Source organism: Natrix helvetica (genome assembly GCF_964273705.1).
Source record: "Natrix helvetica genome assembly, chromosome: 1".
Classification (NCBI taxonomy): Eukaryota; Metazoa; Chordata; class Lepidosauria; order Squamata; family Natricidae; genus Natrix; species Natrix helvetica.
This window is the reverse complement of record NC_138548.1, coordinates 295,223,793-295,244,132: the sequence shown is the minus strand read 5'-3', so window position 1 is coordinate 295,244,132 and position 20,340 is coordinate 295,223,793. Positions and strand designations below refer to the sequence as shown.

At 44.7% G+C, this 20,340-nt stretch overlaps 1 protein-coding gene across 1 annotated transcript in view; it reads left to right on the top strand.

Moving 5' to 3' along the window:
• Positions 1-13,851: 13,851 nt before the first annotated feature.
• The window catches only part of MST1R (macrophage stimulating 1 receptor), a 62,255-nt gene continuing 55,766 nt past the window's right edge, over positions 13,852-20,340 (top strand). The window contains exons 1-2 of the mRNA XM_081935279.1: positions 13,852-14,226; positions 15,877-17,190. Of these exons, the coding sequence (XP_081791405.1) occupies positions 15,985-17,190 (1,206 nt within the window). The 5' untranslated portion in view covers positions 13,852-14,226; positions 15,877-15,984. The remainder of the gene's footprint in view (positions 14,227-15,876; positions 17,191-20,340) is intronic.

Here is a 20,340-nt window from a genome sequence, read left to right as displayed (position 1 = left end):
TTACCTGCCTGTGCATCAACTCAGGGTCAGGCTACTCAATTTCAAGACTTTCCATCTTCTAGGCCAACTAATCCATCAATCTTTTTAAAAAAGAAAATGCTGCATAAATTCGGGTTCTGGTCTCCACACAGCTCAGAGATTGGAGGTGGGAAGGCAGAAAAACAGGTCACGGTCAGTATGGAAGAGAATGGTCCAACAATTGGAACTACTGTTTTGCTAACACAGATCACATCTCTTTAGGGCATCTTTCCCCAGGCACGTCAGTTCAATTGCCTTCTGAATCTTCATCTCAGAGGCAGGATAGTATGAGAGTATGACTTTCAGAGCAGAGTACCTAAAGCTGGCTTTTGATTGTTTCTGCTGTGAGTGGACAATGAAATTAACAGATTAACAGAGTTGGAAGGAACCTTGTAGGTTGGGGGTATCAAATTTGATTTCTTTCAGGGCCTCATCAAGGTTGTGTTTGACTGCCGGAGGAGCATGTCCAGCTTGACCTCACTCATGTTGAGGGCACCCGTGGTTCTGCCAGAGAAAATGAGATCGCGGAGGACGAGCCAGAGCTGGGGCCAACAGAGATCAAGGGGGCGGCCTCGTTGGCTTCGGAAGAATATGGGGAGGAGTAGACAAGGCATTCCTGGGTCCCTTGGGCTTGGGACAGCTTGCCAGCAGGGAAAAACAGAAGCAGGCTGACCAAGACGGGGGGGAAGAGAGGGCAGGCAGTGGAGATGAGGAGTGACGCAACTCAGGCAATGAGCAAGGACTACCACCTCCTGATCCCCAAGCATGGAGAGTGAAGAGAAGGCGGGAACAGTGCAGGCTAACCCAACAACTCAGGAGGAGAGTGCCCCACCCTTCTTCACAAGGAACACCTAGGGACTGAGACTTAAGGAGATGCTGTGGGGTAGGGCACTTGTTGGGAACAAGCACTGAATTCATGGAGTTTTGTCCACTGTTGCCGATGTTTGGAGTTTGCTGGGTTTCTTCCCTTATTATTTATTGCCTTGTTTCTTTGCTTCATTGAACTCATTGCCTGGTTCCCTTGCCCCGCTTGACTTCTTGCCTTGAAGTCGTTTTATGCTAACAGCATTTTGCTGGTCTACTTGCAGCCAGCTACTTGTCTGGCCTTCAGGTGCTTTGGAAAATAGCTTGACCCCTCCCCCCTCTCTGTGGCAGCCCCTCAAATACTGGAACACTGCTATTATGTTCCCTAGTCCTTCTCTTCACTAGATTAGCCATGCCGAGTACTTGTAACCATTCTTCATACATTTTAGCCTTCAGTCCCCTAATCATCTTTGTTGTTCTTCTCTGCACTTTTTCTAGTGTCTCAACATCTTTTTTATAGTGTGGTGACCAAAACTGGATGCAGTATTCTAGGTGGGGTCTTACTAATGCTTTATAGAGTGGTATTAGTATCTCACTTGATCTTGATTATATGCCCCCGTTAATTCGATTTAGGATTGCATTGGCTTTTTTGGCTGCCGCCACACACTGTTGCTTCATATTTAATTGGTTGTCCACCAAGACTCTCACAGTTATTGGTATTAAACCTGGTTTCACCTAGTTTATATTTGTACTTTGGGTTTTTCTTGCCTAAGAAAAGACTTATTTTTCTCTACATTGAATTTCATTTTGTTAGATAGGGCCCGGTGTTCAAATCTATAAAGATCCATCTGGATCTTGAGCCTATCATCTAGGGTATTGGCTATTCCTGCCAGTTTAGCATTATCCACAAATTTGGTAAGTTCTCCTTCTATTCCCTCACCTAAATCATTTATGAAGGGGAGGAGCTTCCGGGGGAAATGGCGGACCTTCCCAGAGCTCCGTAAACGATGGGGCGCTCTGGCGGGGATAGCAGGCATTATTGGCCCCCGTTGGTCATCCTGGGGGCCTAGAATTATGTAGTGGCAACCCTGGTTTGTTTGATGTACAGCTGGGATCCGGATGGACCCGCTAACCAGGAGAACGGGAGACGGAGGACAGCTTAGGGACAGGAACACAGAGGCCGAGCTGCGGCAGCTACGGCAGCTGCGGCAGCAAAATGAATAAAAGAACTGACAGAGCAGAAAGGAGACGTTTTGGACGTTTTGGGCGGCTGCCAGGCGGCAGAACAGCGCGACAGCTAAGGAGCGAGCCAGAAAGAGAGAACAACGTACAGGGAGACCTCATCTTACCGGCGATGGCGACGGAGCGGCTGAGACGGCGCTGGAATATCGGGCGCCATATTTCTTTCCAACTGCCAGGTGGAGAGGCCATTGGGGGCTGGAGGTCGGGAAAGAAGCTGCAGGGATCGAAGAGGGAAGCCGGGGGGGTCGCCGGAGGCTCGGGGCGACCCCTGAAGAGCAATAGGTCGAGCAGCTGGCCTTGGCACCTCATCTACCCCCCCCCCCCCCGCTGAGGTGCGATTCCTTCATACTCCAAGAACTGCTTTCGGGCCTCTGGGCCTAAAGAACTGCCTAAAGAACTGCCCTAGGCCTCTGGGCCTAAAGAACTGCCTAAAGAACTGCCCTAGGCCTCTGGGCCTAAAGAACTGCCTAAAGAACTGCCCTGGGCCTCTGGGCCTAAAGAACTGCCTAAAGAACTGCCCTAGGCCTCTGGGCCTAAAGAACTGCCTAAAGAACTGCCCTAGGCCTCTGGGCCTAAGAACTGCCTAAAGAACTGCCCTAGGCCTCTGGGCCTAAAGAACTGCCTAAAGAACTGCCCTAGGCCTCTGGGCCTAAAGAACTGCCTAAAGAACTGCCCTAGGCCTCTGGGCCTAAAGAACTGCCTAAAGAACTGCCCTAGGCCTCTGGGCCTAAAGAACTGCCTAAAGAACTGCCCTAGGCCTCTGGGCCTAAAGAACTGCCTAAAGAACTGCCCTGGGCCTCACTGGTGGAACGTAGATTATTGTGGACTGTGAGGTCTGTCCCCTCCCATCTTATTATTTGCCTTTTAAATATCTCTCTACTTCATTCTTTGTTAATCTTACATCCTAGACCTGCTACAAAGAGAGACCCTGCCATAGCCATAATCATAGATTGGTCATCATCCCAACTTATTCAAGGTCTGACATCCTTCGACTGCGAGGTTCCCCCCTCTCGCAGGCGTGCCCCCCTGCCCTGACGAAGGCCCACCTCAATGAGGGGTTTATTAACCCAGAGAGGTGGAGGAAGCGGGGGATTAGGGGTTTTTTAGTAAAATGTTTTGTAAAGCTTTTAAGGGGTTCCAGGGAGTGGGGAGGGTTGGTTTGGCCCTGGGGTATGGATACAACCAGGCCAACATGTAGGGTCAAGACGGAAGGGAGGGTCAAGACGGAAGGTAGCGAAGCGGAGCGGGTGGGAGGAAATAACATCCCTATAAGGGGAATTCCAATCATGACGGTCGTAGGGAGGGGCAGGCGCGAGGACACCAGAAGAACGTATAGTCGGTTGGCAGACCGGGGCCACTGGATACGCCCGGTCGCTTGCACCAACCCCCGCAGACTAGGTGGACAGGATCAGCAGAGCCTGGGCCTTAGGCTGATGTTATGTAACGCGAGGTCCGTGGTTAACAAGGCCCCCCTAATCAGTGACTTGATCACAGAGGGGGAGCCGGACCTCGCAGGAATAGCGGAAACCTGGTTGGGCCCGGAGGGGGGGTTGCCCCTCAGGGAAATGTGCCCTCCAGGTTACCGTGTATTCCACCAGCCACGGGCCCAAGGTAGGGGTGGGGGGGTAGCAATTATCATCCGGGACGATCTGGCACCGAGAGAATTCACTGTGTCGCAGACATCCGGGTGTGAGTCTCTGGGCGTAAAGTGGGGTCCAGGGAGTCAGTTGGGCCTGTTGATAGTATACCTGGCTCCCCGCCATACATCAACGGCCCTGCCCGAGCTCCTCGAGCGGATCGCGGAGATGGCGGTTGAGACCCCCAAACTACTAGTGATGGGGGATTTCAACCTGCCGTCAACGGGAAAGGCATCCGGGGTAGCCCGGGAATTCATGGCTTCCATGACAGCCATGGGTCTGACTCAAGTAATTCAGGACCCCACTCACGAGCGAGGCCACATTCTGGATCTTGTGTTTGTCTCCGACCAGTGGACGAGTGATCTGGGAAGAGGGCATTTAGTCATCACGCCCCTGTCATGGTCAGATCACTCACTTCTCCAGCTTGACTTCCCTGGCGCTACTCCCCACCGCGGGGAGGCGGAACCAGATTATCCCAGATGGTTCCGCCCCAAGCGCCTGATGGAACCGGATAGGTTCCAGGCTGAGCTTGGGCCATTTCCTGCTGACCTGTCCCGCTCCCGGGCTGAGGACCTGGTAGCCGCATGGAATAGTGCGGCTGCCGGTGCCTTGGACCGGGTGGCGCCTTTGCGGCCTCTCCGACGGCCACGATCGACCCGGGCCCCCTGGTTTAACGGGGAGCTAAGGGCGATGAAACGCCTTAGGAGACGCCTGGAGAGTAAGTGGAGATCCTCCCGCTCCGAAGCTGACCGAACACAGGTAAGAGCCTACATAAGGACCTACCTTGTGGCAATAAGAGTGACCAAACGTCAGTATTGTGCCACTCTTATAGCGTCCGCAGAGAACCGCCCTGCTGCCCTGTTTCGGGTGACCCGCTCCCTTCTGTCACAGGAGCAGCGGGACCCCCCATTGCAGGGCAGGGCAGAGGAATTTGGAGAGTTCCTGCAGGATAAAATCGATCATATCCGGAGAGGTTGGACCCACTCCAGTGCTCCAGTGGGGACGTCCGAGACTAGTCTTGAGAGACCATGCTGGGAGGAGTTTGACCCTGTTGTCATCAAAGATTTGGACAGGTTGCGCGGGCGACTGCGGGCCACCACATGTTTACTGGACCCGTGTCCCTCCTGGTTGGTGCTGGCCTCCTGGGAGGGCTCACGAGGCTGGCTACTGGGGCTGGTGAACGCTTCGTTGGGGGAGGGCCGGATGCCGGCCGCCCTGAAAGAGGCGGTGGTCAGGCCCCTGCTCAAGAAGCCTTCTCTGGACCCAAAGGAACTAGCAAATTATCGTCCTGTCTCCAACCTTCCTTTTTTAGCAAAGGTTGTTGAGAGTGTGGTGGCTCAGCAGTTTCCGCGTCACCTGGAGGAAGATGATTATCTAGACCCGCGCCAGTCCGGCTTCCGACTCGGTCACAGCACGGAGACGGCCTTGGTCGCGTTGGTGGATGATCTCTGGAGGGCAAAGGATGAGGGTTGTTCCTCCATCCTTGTTCTATTAGATCTCTCGGCGGCCTTCGATACCATCGACCATGGTATCCTATTGCGCCGGCTGGAGGGGTTGGGGATTGGAGGCACCGTGCTACGGTGGTTCCACTCCTACCTCTCTGGCCGGACGCAATGTGTGTTGACGGGGGAGCAGAGGTCGACCGCAAGGCCCCTCATTTGTGGGGTTCCACAGGGGTCGATTCTCTCGCCTCTCTTGTTCAACATATATATGAAGCCGCTGGGCGAGATCATCCGTGGTTTTGGGGTGAGTTACCATCTGTACGCTGATGATACTCAGTTGTACATTTCCACCCCAAACCACCCCGACGAGGCTGTCGAAGTGATGACCCGATGTCTGGAAGCCGTACGGGTCTGGATGGATGACAGCAGGCTCAGGCTCAACCCCTCCAAGACAGAGTGGCTGTGGTTCCCGGCTTCCCGATTCAATCAGCATATTCCATCGCTGACCATCGGGGATGAGCAATTAGCCCCGGTGGAAGGGGCGCGCAACTTGGGCGTCCTCCTTGACGATCGGCTGACCTTAGAAGATCACGTGGCGACCGTGGCAAGGGGGGCGTTCCTCCAGGTTCGCCTCGTGCGCCAGTTGCGGCCCCTTTTGGACCGGGAGGCCTTGCGCACAGTCACTCACGCGCTGGTGACGTCCCGCCTGGACTACTGTAACGCTCTCTACATGGGGCTCCCCTTGAGGTGCGCCCGGAGACTGCAGTTGGTCCAGAATGCAGCCGCGCGGGTTATTATGGGGAGATCGAGATTCTCCCATATAACACCTATCCTGCGCGAGCTGCACTGGCTTCCTGTGGCCTACCGGGTGCGCTTCAAGGTACTGGTTACCATCTTCAAAGCGCTCCATGGCACAGGGCCTAGTTACCTGCGGGATCGCGTCCTGCCCCATACATCCCTGCGACCCACTCGCTCACACAGGGAGGGGCTACTCCGGGTGCCGTCCTCTAGAGAGTGCCTGGGGACGGTGCCCAGGAGTAGGGCCTTCTCTGTGGTGGGCCCTACCCTTTGGAATGACCTCCCCCCAGACATCCGGACAACAACCGATCTTCGCTCCTTCCGTATGAAGCTGAAGACCTACCTGTTTTGTCAAGCCGGCCTGGCATAACGTTACTATCTTGCCACCCCAGGTCATTTTACAATGGGAAATTTTGTTTTTAATATTTTTGGGGTTTTAAACTTTGTAAGTATGCTTATTTATGGACTTATTTTTACCTCCTCTGCACGATTTTATGGTGCTATCTTGATTATTGCTCTGTACGTCGCCCCGAGTCCCTGTGGGGAGAGGGGGCGACTAATAAGTTCAATAAAATAAATAAAATAAATAAATAAATTGAAGAGTACTGAGATAGAACCTTGTGGTACCCCACTGCTTCCTTCCTTCCATGTAGACAGAAACGGTGGCATGAATATGTGTCCTCTGGAAATGGTTAGCAGCTGTATTTGTGCCAGGCAGATGTGCTCTGTGGATTTACTCTTCAATAATAATTTTGTAAAGGGCTATTATTAAGAAGATCAGTGCATTTGGCTATATTACCAATAAACTCAGGCATGGTTTGCTCCACTATCCTTTGCTGAATAAACTATGATTTGTTGTGTTCAACATTCCACTAAACCATCATCTAGAGTCTGCCAATCAATTTACATGAAGTCAATGGCATATTCAAAGAACATCTAGAGCACAAACATTATCTATACTTTCCACAAAACTCTTTTCCATTATGTGTTCTATCCTTTCCCCCCATAACCTATGACTACTGTATGTATGTATGTATGTATGTATGTATGTATGTATGTATGTATTGTGTCACAAACCCTGGTATGCCCAAATATTGGAGGGAACACACTGTTTCCCTTTGTCTGTCTTTCGGCTCACTCCAGGAGACCATCCAGGCAGAAAACCATATTTTTAATGTTGCCTTTGTTATATTTGTGTTGTATTTGTGCTGATAAATAAATAAATCCCAGTAAGGGTATGGCTAGCTGATGAGAGCTAAATAGCTTGAAATAGATCTATACTAGTCTCCCTTTATTTATTTATCAGCACAAATACAACACACACAGACACACACACACACACACACACATATGATATATATATAGGATATATAATATAGTTATATCAAGTGGACAACACTCCAGGTCAAGTGGACTTTAGTCCATACCAGGTTATGCCAGGGGGTAGGATAAAGTACTTTGAATGTTGCTGGCCACTGCAGGATAGTTTAATTCGGCAACATCTGGAGAACATTAGGTTTCCATTTTTGCTTTCTGTAACAAAACATTTTTTAATGCCATAACATTCTGGTTAGGGTGAAACCACCGTTGAAAAATGCACACTGAGGCTCCTCAGAGAAATGTGAAAGAACTTCAAGAATAAGTTTCCCATTTGGTTGGCCAGTTTTGCCTGTGTATGTGTGCGTATGTGTGTGCACATCAGGGGTGGGTTCCTGCCAGTTCTAACTTCTTCTATAGAAGAGGTTTCACAAATCTACAGTGCTGTTTAGAACCGGTTCCAGCTCCATCCCCCCTCCCGTCCGCACATCATCAAGATGAAGAGCGAGAGGAGGAATTCTGGGAGTTGAAGTCCACAAGTCTTAAAGCTGTCAAGTTTGAACACCCCTGGGGTTTTTTCCCAAAGGATTAGAGGTACAAGGGTCTTGTAACTTGACAGCTTTAAGACTTGCACACTTCAATGCCAGCGTTCCTGAGCCAACATTTTGGTTGCTAAGCAAGAGCGTTGTTAAGTGAGTTTCACCACATTTCACAAGTTGGCCATGCCCACTCTGTCACATGACTGCCAAGCCACTCCCACCCGGTCACATGGCCTGCAAGCCACTCCCACAAAGCAGGCCACACCTACAGAAGAGGTTCTAAAAAAGTTTGAAACCCACCACTGGTGCACATGTATGCTATCTGCTGTGAGGCCAATTCTCCCCACTTACTATTATTGCCTAATCAGTTGCATATCTGAAAGAGAACATGTAAGTATTTGTGCCGAGGAAGCAGTGATTACCTTTATAGTTCATATCCTTTTAGGCACATTTCCCTATCAAACATTACTTACTGTACCAAATTAAATACCAGGACACAAAGTACAAACTACTTCTATACAGACACATACATATCAGCATTAATAATAATGCAAATAAAGAAGACAGGAAGAAAAAGCCATGAACATTGTAAACAGAATAATTCCCTTCAAATTCGCCATGTTGTGTTTGTGCCGAGGAAGCAGTGATTACCTTTATAGTTCATATCCTTTTAGGCACATTTCCCTATCAAACATTACTTACTGTACCACATTAAATACCAGGACACAAAGTACAAACTACTTCTATACAGACACATACATATCAGCATTAATAATAATGCAAATAAATAAGGTGACCAACTTTTTTACAATGAAAAGGAGGACAAATAAATTGGAAAAAATATATCGTAAATAAAAGAAATATTTCATTCATTGCAACAATAATACACTAAAATATGATATATGCATAATAAAAACATTTGCAACATTTTATATTGTAATTATGCTTACATGCCTGTTAATTATTATTTAAATGAGTACTTTTCCATTGAATTAATATTTTTTGTCAATGTATCATCTTCTAACAATATATTGGAAATATCTGAACAAGAAATATCCTTCATATTGAATTTTACGGCAAGTGCTGCAGCTAGAGTATCAACATTCAATCTCGATTTCTCACTTGTCCAAAAATCATTGGCAATTGAAAAAAACTCTTTCAACTGCTGCATTAGTTCCAAGGCAGCACAACGTAAATTGAACAAGTATAAATAAATGTTCACATGGAATATGTTCGTTTTTGAAATGGCTGAAAATATCCACCCATCTTTTATCAATTTCAACGTGTTGATTTTCCCATTGTATTAATTTTTCAGAATTTAAATATACATTCAGTCTTCTAATTTCTTCAAAGAGACAATTGTCGTCTATTTTAATGTCTAGCATTTCTTTAGATAAAAATTCAACACAAGATTCAATATTTGTTCAATATACTTGCGATGAAGTAAAAAAAACACCATTAAAAACTGTTTAATAAAATACGTCACATAATGCGCAACAGATTAGCCTTCAAATATCAAAAAGGAGGACATGTAGGAGGACACTTTTCGAGGGAGGACAGAACTTACAAAAGAAGGACTGTCCTCCCTAAAGGAGGACGGTTGGTCACCTTAAAATAAAGAAGACAGGAAGAAAAAGCCATGAACATTGTAAACAGAATAATTCCCTTCAAATTCGCCATTTCCTTTCCAAATCTGACAGTATTTGCCTAGTGACTTAGTACAGTTGTCCCACATCAAGCCCTCGCCATATGGAGCCAGATTCTCACGTTTATACTTTGGCTGTTGACACAGGTCTGTACTAGGCTGTGCGGGGGTGGAAAAGGAAGAGTAAAAAAAAAAAGACTCCTTATCTCCTTCTTGGACGTGGAGGCTACATCCTACTAAGAATACTTAAAGAAAGTGTGTTCTTAAGGAAGAGAAGGCTAAAAGGAGACATGGAAAGATAGCAAATGTTTAAAGGGCTGCCACAGACAAATTTACTCTATAGATAAAGCAGTGAATAGTAATTGAACAGAAAGAGAACCAAACTTGAACCAAGGAGGAATTTCCTGACAGTGAGAGCCAGTGAAAGCCATTAAATAGCTTGAAGCTGTGGATGCTCCATCCATGGAGGCTTTAGGAAACGTCTGGACAGATATTAATTTGGGAAGGTATGAGGATTCCTATCCTGGGTTGGATTAAGATACCTCCCTTCCTACCCTAGGATTCTCCCCTTGTTGTTTTCTCAATATTAGCATGACCAGCTATAAGAGCCGAGGTGGTGCAGTGGTTAGAGTGCAGTACTGCAGGCTACTTCAGCTGACTGCTAGCTGCAGTTTGGCAGATCGAATGTCACCAGGCTCAAGCCTTCCATCCTTCCAAGGTGGGTAAAATGAGGAGCCAGATTGTTGGGGGCAATATGCTGACTCTGTAAACCATGTAGAGAGGGCTGTAAAAGTACTGTGAAGCGGTATATAAAGTCTTAGTGCTATTGCTATAACAAAGAGAAAGGCAGTTAGCCTGCCCAAAGCAAGGTGTTGGCAATTTTCAGGCTATCAGGCTTAATCTTGAGTTCCACTATAGAAATGAATGGTATCCAAAGCAGGAACACACACACACACACACACACACACACACACACACACACACATGATATAACTATATAATCCACTCCAGGTCAAGTGGACTTTAGTCCATACCAGGTTATGCCAGGGGGTAGGATAAAGTACTTTGAATGTTGCTGGCCACTGCAGGATAGTTTAATTCGGCAACATCTGGAGAACATTAGGTTTCCATTTTTGCTTTCTGTAACAAAACATTTTTTAATGTCATAACATTCTGGTTAGGGTGAAACCACCATTGAAAAATGCACACTGAGGCTCCTCAGAGAAATGTGAAAGAACTTCAAGAAAAGGTTTCCCATTTGGTTGGCCGGTTTTGCCTGTGTATGTGTGCGTATGTGTGTGCACATCAGGGGTGGGTTCCTGCCAGTTCTAACTTCTTCTATAGAAGAGGTTTCACAAATCTACAGTGCTGTTTAGAACCGGTTCCAGCTCCCTCCCCCCTCCCGTCCGCACATCATCAAGATGAAGAGCGAGAGGAGGAATTCTGGGAGTTGAAGTCCACAAGTCTTAAAGCTGTCAAGTTTGAACACCCCTGGGGTTTTTTCCCAAAGGATTAGAGGTACAAGGGTCTTGTAACTTGACAGCTTTAAGACTTGCACACTTCAATGCCAGAGTTCCTGAGCCAACATTTTGGTTGCTAAGCAAGAGCGTTGTTAAGTGAGTTTCACCACATTTTACAAGTTGGCCATGCCCACCCTGTCACATGACTGCCAAGCCACTCCCACCCGGTCACATGGCCAGCAAGCCACTCCCACAAAGCAGGCCACACCTACAGAAGAGGTTCTAAAAAAGTTTGAAACCCACCACTGGTGCACATGTATGCTATCTGCTGTGAGGCCAATTTTCCCCACTTACTATTATTGCCTAATCAGTTGCATATCTGAAAGAGAACATGTAAGTATTTGTGCCGAGGAAGCAGTGATTACCTTTATAGTTCATATCCTTTTAGGCACATTTCCCTATCAAACATTACTTACTGTACCAAATTAAATACCAGGACACAAAGTACAAACTACTTCTATACAGACACATACATATCAGCATTAATAATAATGCAAATAAAGAAGACAGGAAGAAAAAGCCATGAACATTGTAAACAGAATAATTCCCTTCAAATTCGCCATGTTGTTTACTTGCCCTTTTGTAAAACAATCACACTAATTCAGTTGTTGGCAAATCCGTCATGACAAATGATTTCCTTTCCAAATCTGACAGTATTTGCCTAGTGACTTAGTACAGTTGTCCCACATCAAGCCCTCGCCATATGGAGCCAGATTCTCACGTTTATACTTTGGCTGTTGACACAGTTCTGTACTAGGCTGTGCCGGGGTGGAAAAGGAAGAGTAAAAAAAAAAAAAAGACTCCTTATCTCCTTCTTGGACGTGGAGGCTACATCCTACTAAGAATACTTAAAGAAAGTGTGTTCTTAAGGAAGAGAAGGCTAAAAGGAGACATGGAAAGATAGCAAATGTTTAAAGGGCTGCCACAGACAAACTTACTCTATAGCAAAGGCAGTGAATAGTAACTGAACAGAAAGAGAACCAAACTTGAACCAAGGAGGAATTTCCTGACAGTGAGAGCCAGTGAAAGCCATTAAATAGCTTGAAGCTCGGGATGCTCCATCCACGGAGGCTTTAGGAAACGTCTGGACAGATATTAATTTGGGAAGGTATGAGGATTCCTATCCTGGGTTGGATTAAGAGACCTCCCTTCCTACCCTAGGATTCTCCCCTTGTTGTTTTCTCAATATTAGCATGACCAGCTATAAGAGCCGAGGTGGCGCAGTGGTTAGAGTGCAGTACTGCAGGCTACTTCAGCTGACTGCTAGCTGCAGTTTGGCAGATCGAATGTCACCAGGCTCAAGCCTTCCATCCTTCCAAGGTGGGTAAAATGAGGAGCCAGATTGTTGGGGGCAATATGCTGACTCTGTAAACCACGTAGAGAGGGCTGTAAAAGTACTGTGAAGCGGTATATAAAGTCTTAGTGCTATTGCTATAACAAAGAGAAAGGCAGTTAGCCTGCCCAAAACAAGGTGTTGGCAATTTTCAGGCTATCAGGCTTAATCTTGAGTTCCACTATAGAAATGAATGGTTTCCAAAGCAGGAAGCACTTCTGTAAGTGTGTAATAAGTAGCAGATTCCAGGAAAAGAGTCAGTCTGGTGTAGTGATTAAGGCACCAGGCAAGAAACTGGGAGATTGTGAGTTCAAGGCCCTCCCTTAGGCACCAAGCCAGTTGGCTGACCTTAAGCCAGTCACTTTCTCTCAGTCTTAGGAAACTGGCAATGGCAAACCACTTCTGAAAAACCTTGCCAAGAAAACTTCAGAGATCTGTGCAGGCGGTCTCCACTGACTCAAAGATACACACACATAAAAATACTTATAGGAAGCATTCAACTACAGTCTTGACTGGAAATTGAGACAAGGGAATCTCCGAGGGTGCATTGGCTAGGAATTTCAGAACGTAGCTTATACTTTTCCCAGGGGAAAAAAAAACCCTGTTTCTGGTTTTCTTCATTTACAGCAGCTTTATTGCACGCCTGCTGATGCTTCCTTCAAATAAGACGCAATTAGAAATCACTGTCAATCTGCAAATCATTCAGTCAGCTTTACCACGAGATTCAGATCATTTTCACTTCACTTCCTGGTTATTTTGATCTTCATGAAGGTTGGTCGGTTCTTATTTACTAATCTTAATGGACTTCTGTTACCCGAGATGAGCAGCAGAATTGTTTCAGCTTCTCTTTTACTGCTCATCTTAACCACAAAGGAAGAAGAATATTAGCTGTTCAACACAGTGAGAAATCCTGCCCTGTCATCTTTTTCCACCCAGGTCCTTTAGCTGCATCACCATACTCTTTCGATGGGGTAATAATACCCTTGCTGACCCAACTTGCTAACAAAAAATGTACAGCACAAGGGGAGGAGGAGACAAATTTGGAGGATGCTGAAGACAAATGAAAATGTAGAGTCCTTCCAAAACAGCATGTGGAATGGAATAAAATCTCCACAGTTCGGTTCTGTCACCAATGAAGCAGGAAAACCTGATTATTTGCTAGAATTCGAAGGATTGGTGAAAATGCTAGGCGGGAAATCGATAAAGCTAAGTGTGGCATCTCAATTACCTGGGTGTTCTTATGCTCATCTGAACAGCGAGGGAAGGGGGGGGGGGAATGGCCTTACTCCCTCCGCCTAGGAAGACATTTGGAATGCTAGATTTGGGGCTACATTCTAGATACAGGGAGAGATGCAAGATTAAATCGCTGGTTTCCACCAAGTCTCTATTCCAGGAAGTCGGTAGAAATTAGAGCCTTGATATAAATCTCCAGAGAAGTTTCTGTGAGAGATCCTGTATAGCTGTGCATGGAGGGAAGAGGGGGCATGGGCGTGCCCAGAGTCTGAAGCAATTCCAGCTCCTTAATACTTTAAAGCACGTTCTTCTTCTGCTGACGTCAGAATCATACTTCGGGCGAAAGACGGCGGGACCTCGAGTTGCTCCCGGAGCGTATTGAGAAAGCGATCCCGCTCGCAGCCTTAGCGGCTCCGAGTTACCGCAGGAGGAAAGCAATGGCCAGTTAAGCAAAAGCCGGACACTTTAAAGCAGGTTGTCCCAGGTTGCCTCCAGCAGAAGAGACGCGGTGCAACGGGGACAGCCTGGGCATTTTTGGAGGGGAGGAGGAAGAGGAGGGGAAATTGCCTTGGCCCCGCCCGGCGGGTTATATCTCCGCCCGATTCCGTCCCGATTCTGCCTTCTTTCCTAGGAGCCTCCCGGCCAGGTATCTGCCGAGCGCTGAACTCCACCGATTCCGCGCCGACGGCTGAGGACAGGTGAGTCCTCGGGCGAGGGAGTGTTGGAGGGGAGGGGGGGGCTGTCGGGGATCGAGGCTGTCTATAGAGGCCAGCGCGTGTTACTCTCCACTTGCGTCTTCGAGACGCGGCTGATTTTCTCTTTTAGAACGCTGGCCTTTAAAAGCTATAAAACTTCTTTTCAAGTGCCTTTCCAATTAAAAGCCTATCGCTTTTTTCGATTTACCGATTTTCTTTGATGAGGAGAAAGAAAGGGGGGGGAGTACCGCACTTGACCACCCCCTCCCCTTTCCTCTCTATCCCTAGACCAGGTGCCCACACAGAAAGGTTCACAAAAATACCCATACCTGGCGAAGTTAAGGAAGGTAACTTCTCAAAGAGAAAATATCAACAGCCGGAGGCATGCTCCGCAGCCACACTGATGGTGGCTGATTTTAGCCTCCACAAAAGGTGTAAAAAAATTACTCGGGTAATGAATTCAGTTTCTATTTGTATAATCAAAACTCTAGAAAAGTGCCCGGTATAACAATAACCCCCAAACTCCCAATGGCTTGCAACTGTATATTTATTTTCCTAATAAGAACATTAGGCAAGTTTTCATTCTGCTCAACCAACTAGCTTGTTATTTGAAAAAAAGCTTGGGATACCTATAGAGTAAGCTATAAGACACAACTACAGTATGCCTCTTAACCCAGTTCTGCCTGTAAAACAGATTCTTACTCTGAGCAATGAATTGCGAGGCCCTTACTTAAACCAGTTTTTTTCTCCTTTGTCAAATGAGTACAAGACCCTTTTCTTTTCTGCTTTGATATAAATGTCTCTCTCAAACTATCTCCATACACGTTGGGCAGCCTAGATTATTTTATGTATCCTGAATTGTCAGCATAGATTGCCTAGAGGAGATTGGAAGCAACCTAAAAATAAGAGATGATACAAAATGCAAATTTACCTAGAGTGCAGTTTCTTTCCCAACACCAGCAGTGCTTCTCCCTGCATGACTGCTTACTGATAACCTACATCTACAGTACATAAGTCTTGTACAAGAGTGGTAAGCCTTTAGATGTAAGATCAAAAAATTCTCCATAAAAAATATTTAGTGATAGGTTGTTTTGTAGTTTGAACCTTCAGCCATGTAATGATAACTGGGGGGAAATTATTTGAAAGGCTCAGCAAAAAGGAGACTGGAGGTTAAAATGTATGAAGAATGGTTACAGGAACTAGGCATGGCTAGTCTAGCAAAGAGAAGGACCAGGGGAGACATGGAAGCAGTGTTCCAATACTTGAGGAGCTGTCACAGAGAGGAAGGGAATAAAACTGCTTTCCAAAGCACCTGAAGGCCAGAGAAGAAATAATGGATGGAAACTGATCAAGGAGAGAGTCAACCTAGAAATAAGGAGACATTTTCTGACAGTGAGAATGATCAACCAATGGAACAGCTTGCTTTTGGAAACTGTGGGAGTTTCATCACTGGAAGCTTTCAAGAAGAGACTGGACTGCCATCTGTCAGAAATGGTGTAGGGTCTCCTGCTTGGGTGAGGGGGTTGGACTAGATGGCCTACAAGGTCCCTTCCTACTCTGTTATTTTGTTATTCTGTTAAAAGGAAAGACAAATGTCATCTCCCCCCCCCCCCCGTAGCATCACTCATCCATGTTCTCTTTCCCTCTTTTCAGCTGTAATGCAATAGTAGAGTACTCTGGATGGATTGCTGAGCCACATAGAACTGAAGAACCGAGGTAGCTTCTGATAACAGGATTCTGCTTTACTCCCACCTCCTTAGTATGGGCATATCATTTCTTGTTTGCTTCATTCTTGGACTGTTGCCCATAAGAATCACTGGGAAGACTTGGCAATGCCAACGTATCGCCTATAACTTGACTCGAGATTATACAGTAAAATATGACTTTCCTAGGTTCAGAGCTATGTCTGCGATCCAGAATCTGGTTACCTATCCCCCGGCCAATGTTATTTTTGTTGCAGTTCAGAATAAGATTTACACGTTGAACTCAGAACTGAAAATTCTCTCGACCCTAGTAACTGGGCCCTGGGGGAGTACCGAGTGCGAGATCTGTGCCCTCTGTCGAGTGAAAGGGCCAGTGGAGTTTCAAAACACAGACAACAAAGTTTTGGTGACGGATCCCGTTGAACCTTGGCTTTACAGTTGTGGAAGTTCTCAACATGGCATCTGTTTCCAGCATACGATTCAGAAGCAGGGCGACGTTGTTTTGCTTGGGGAAACCTCCTGCTTGTATTCACCCGAGCAGAACAGCCCTTCTAAGTGTCCAGACTGTGTGGCCAGTCCCTTAGGCACAAGAGTTGTCGTTGTTGACATGACATCTGCTTCATACTTTTATATTGCGTCTACCATCAACAGCACCATAGCAGACACATACTGCCCCAAATCAGTGTCAATACGGAGACCAAAGAGTACTTTGGATGGGTTTGCTGATGATTTCCACTCCTTAACTGTGCTGCCAGAGTATCAAGACACATACCCTATTCACTATGTGTATTCCTTTCAATACCAGAGGTTTGTCTATTTTTTGACAGTCCAAAGGGAAGATCCTACTTCCAGTTCATACCACACTAGGATAGTGCGACTTAGCACTGAAGAGACTGAGGTTCGCAAGTACCGAGAGCTGAGCTTGGAGTGCCGCATTCAATCTAAGCGGAAGAGGAGCCTTAGCATCATGCCTAAAGATGTAGTTTTTAATGTCTTGCAGGCAGCTCATGCTACCAATCCTGGTTCCAAGTTGGCTCAAGCAATTGGTACCAATGAAAAAGAACTGGTTCTCTTTGGTGTGTTTGCTGAAAGCCAGCAGGACAGCATGGTGCCTCAGAAGTACTCGGGTGTTTGTGCTTTTCCTCTGCATATGATCAACAAAGCTATTGAAACAGGGATGACAAAGTGCTGCAGTCTGAGCATTCATGACAAGATGATTCGAGGACTAAGGTTTTATCAAGACATGGAGTACTGCCCACATAACGTGAGTCCCCATCAAGAGTTCTTTTCTTTTCTTTTCTTTCTTTCTTTCTTTCTTTCTTTCTTTCTTTCTTTCTTTCTTTCTTTCTTTCTTTGATTCATTCATTCATTCATTCATTCATTTATAGGGTTGCATGAGACTTTACCAATTTCTTAGGGGTAGTCGAGATAGCTATTTTAATAGTGTTATTACAATTTAAAGAAAACAAACAAATATGCCATATTTTTATTAATACAAATTGTGCTGTTGGTATCAAAACTTCAGTACAAGAATCAGAGAGGCAGCAGAGGGATTTACTGAGCATTAGTGGTACAGGTGACTTCGGTTATGAACTCTTACAAATCTGATCTTGGTCTGTCACAACACACTTCTGAAATAATATAATTTGACTGTATGTACAGTCCTAAGTAACCTTTTCGTTGATCCCTTTTTATTTGGATAACAATTGCAACATTTGCAAGTCATAACATTGAAACTACACATTACCTATAGTTCAATGTTAGTTAACATATTGTCAAAAATATAATTCCCATATGAAGATCTGTTCCCCCCCAACTTGGTGCTTTCCAGATATGATTCGCTGGAAATTCTGAAATTTTTAGTCTATTTGTGTAATTTTGACAATATCACAATAAAAGGGAATAGTCCTATAATTATAAGAATGGGAGAGAACTTGATCTTGAGTTGCCATTCATAGCAGCATCCTCAATAAAGTATACTTCTCATTTTTTTGAGTGTACCCTTGTATGCTAAGGCTATGAGTGCCACTATATCAAACCTTTCCTAAATAGCCTCTTCTAAATTAAAGTATTTAATTTTCAGTTAAAAAAACCCCAAACCCCAACTTCCCTCTTATGTTGGTTTTCCACGAAGTATTCCATATTAATGCAGTAATTTCATGGCCTCTACTCAAGGAAGCATATGCCAAGATAAATTTGTTTTATTGTCCTTTGTTTTAAATGTCTTACAGATAGTTATAATTTTGCTGAGAGATTAATAATTACTGGAAAGTGTTAAGATACATTGGGAAACCCTTACATGAACATATGATAATGTTATTTCTAGACAAAAAGGAGATTTATAATTTCATAAATGCAATTTCTGCCCATCTTTCATCAGAAAAGGAGAGACATTCAAATGTGTGCATAAATGAATGGAGGATGGGTTGCTACTGACACAATAACAAAATATGAAATAACATGTTAAATTTTTATAGAAAGGGGATAATACTGTAATTTTATAGCTTGTGGAGTTACTTTATTTTCAGGCTCCTATTATAAAGAAAATATATTGTTAGATGGGTGATTATATAAATCATTTAGATAATAGATGATCTTCTTACAAGTCTTTGAATTTCTTTTCCATTAATTGAATTCTTTCCGTGTTCTGTGCATCCAGTATATCTGTCTCATCTGCTGCATTTTCCTAACATCTTGGTAAAATGTAGACTTATGTTTCTTTCAGAAAAGATCAGTAACATTGATGTTAGTTGGTAATAAATGCATGCCTGGCAATAATGTTATCTCTTCTGTGTAAACGCTAATAGATATGGAGATAAAATTATTAATTCAGTGGGCAGCTGGAATCCAAGTCCACACCTATTCCTACCCCAGTACTACTCACTACCTACTCAGTAGGTAATGAGAAAATTGATAGCTCTTGTGCAATCTTTCCTTCCAGACTTTTGCTATATAATGTTGGCTATACTTCTTCTACTTCTATTTTGGGTTCTTTGATTTAACAGAGAGATGGAGAGAACAGAAATTTTAAAAGGCACATTTGCTACTTTCTCCCTGGTATTCAATGTATGATGCAATTTACTTTGGCACCAGAAATAGGCTTAAGGGCAAATATGAAAGAAGTGATAGCCCAAAGATGAAAGCTGATTCACATACCGTTTCTGGCATCTTCTCCTTTTCCATAAAAAAACAATCTGTTGTTGGGTACTGTGGGAATAGTGATTGACCCAAGAAGTCGGGGATCTTGGCTTGGATTCTGTTTTCCCATTTCCAAAAGTCCAAGTAAAATGAGACAGTTGTGTAAAGAGCCAGAGGGGAAATCTGTCCAGGTTCTGATTCACTTTCTGCCCAAATTTGAGCTTTCTGTTGAGTAAAGAAAGTAGCTACCAAGAACAAGTAAACTGAATCTGCGCAGAGCAGGAAAAATAAGTATTTTTTTAAAGTTGAGTTTTGATAAATACTTTCAACATTTTTATACAATTTAAACTTTTATTTATTTATTGCCTTCCGTGCTTTTTGGATAAAACTCTGCTAAAGTAATAGGGATAAATAAAGAAGAAATTAGCATTCCAAACGCAACTAACTTTGGCTTTTAAAAATGTGCTTTAAATGTGTTGCATTTTTTCTTGGAGTTTGTACAGTAAATCCTATTCCTCTTATGCTCGTATATGCTCATCACTCTTTTCTAAGAGTGTCTGCCTTATAATCTCTTACATCTTGTATTCTCAAATGGAATGGTGACAGAAAATAAATTAAAACGCTGAGGAAAAAGCGTACCAGTAATAGGCCTCCTAGGATAGTATTTCTTTAAATAAGAATGATTTACCTGTTCCTCAACTGCACACTCTCCTGTTCTCATTTTTCAACATATCACTAAGAGGACTATAAGCTCAGTGATGGCATGATACCTAGCTAGTGGTAGCTTTTCCTGCTACCAAATGAGCAGGCACACATTGAAAACCTGCCAGGGAGAAATTGCTAACATTTATTTTGTTTAATTTCATGTTTTATGGAGTTTTGGCAAGAACAATGTTGTTTTGGCAGGTTCTGCAAAGTTCAAGGGTGGGACAGATAGCTTTTTGTTTGCTCTTTCCTATTGGTCAACTGGAGGGGAAGACTGTGATGGGTTGGAGACTGTTTTCTGAGTTTCAAGATCAGCAGCAATTAAGTGGATAACATCGCTAGCTTCGGAATGGAGATACATGGAAAAACCCTAAATTTAAATCACTGTAGAAATAGTGTGACTTAGTTTCTGTGATCCACTTGGGAGGGGGGGGGGAACTCCTTCTACAACCTGAAATTTACCCAAGCAAAAGACAATTGTCTCATCATGAGATCCACATAGACGAGGGCATTTACTGAGACTCAGCTTTTCTACCATGTGCTATTTTTCATTTTTTTGGTTGCCTTTTAA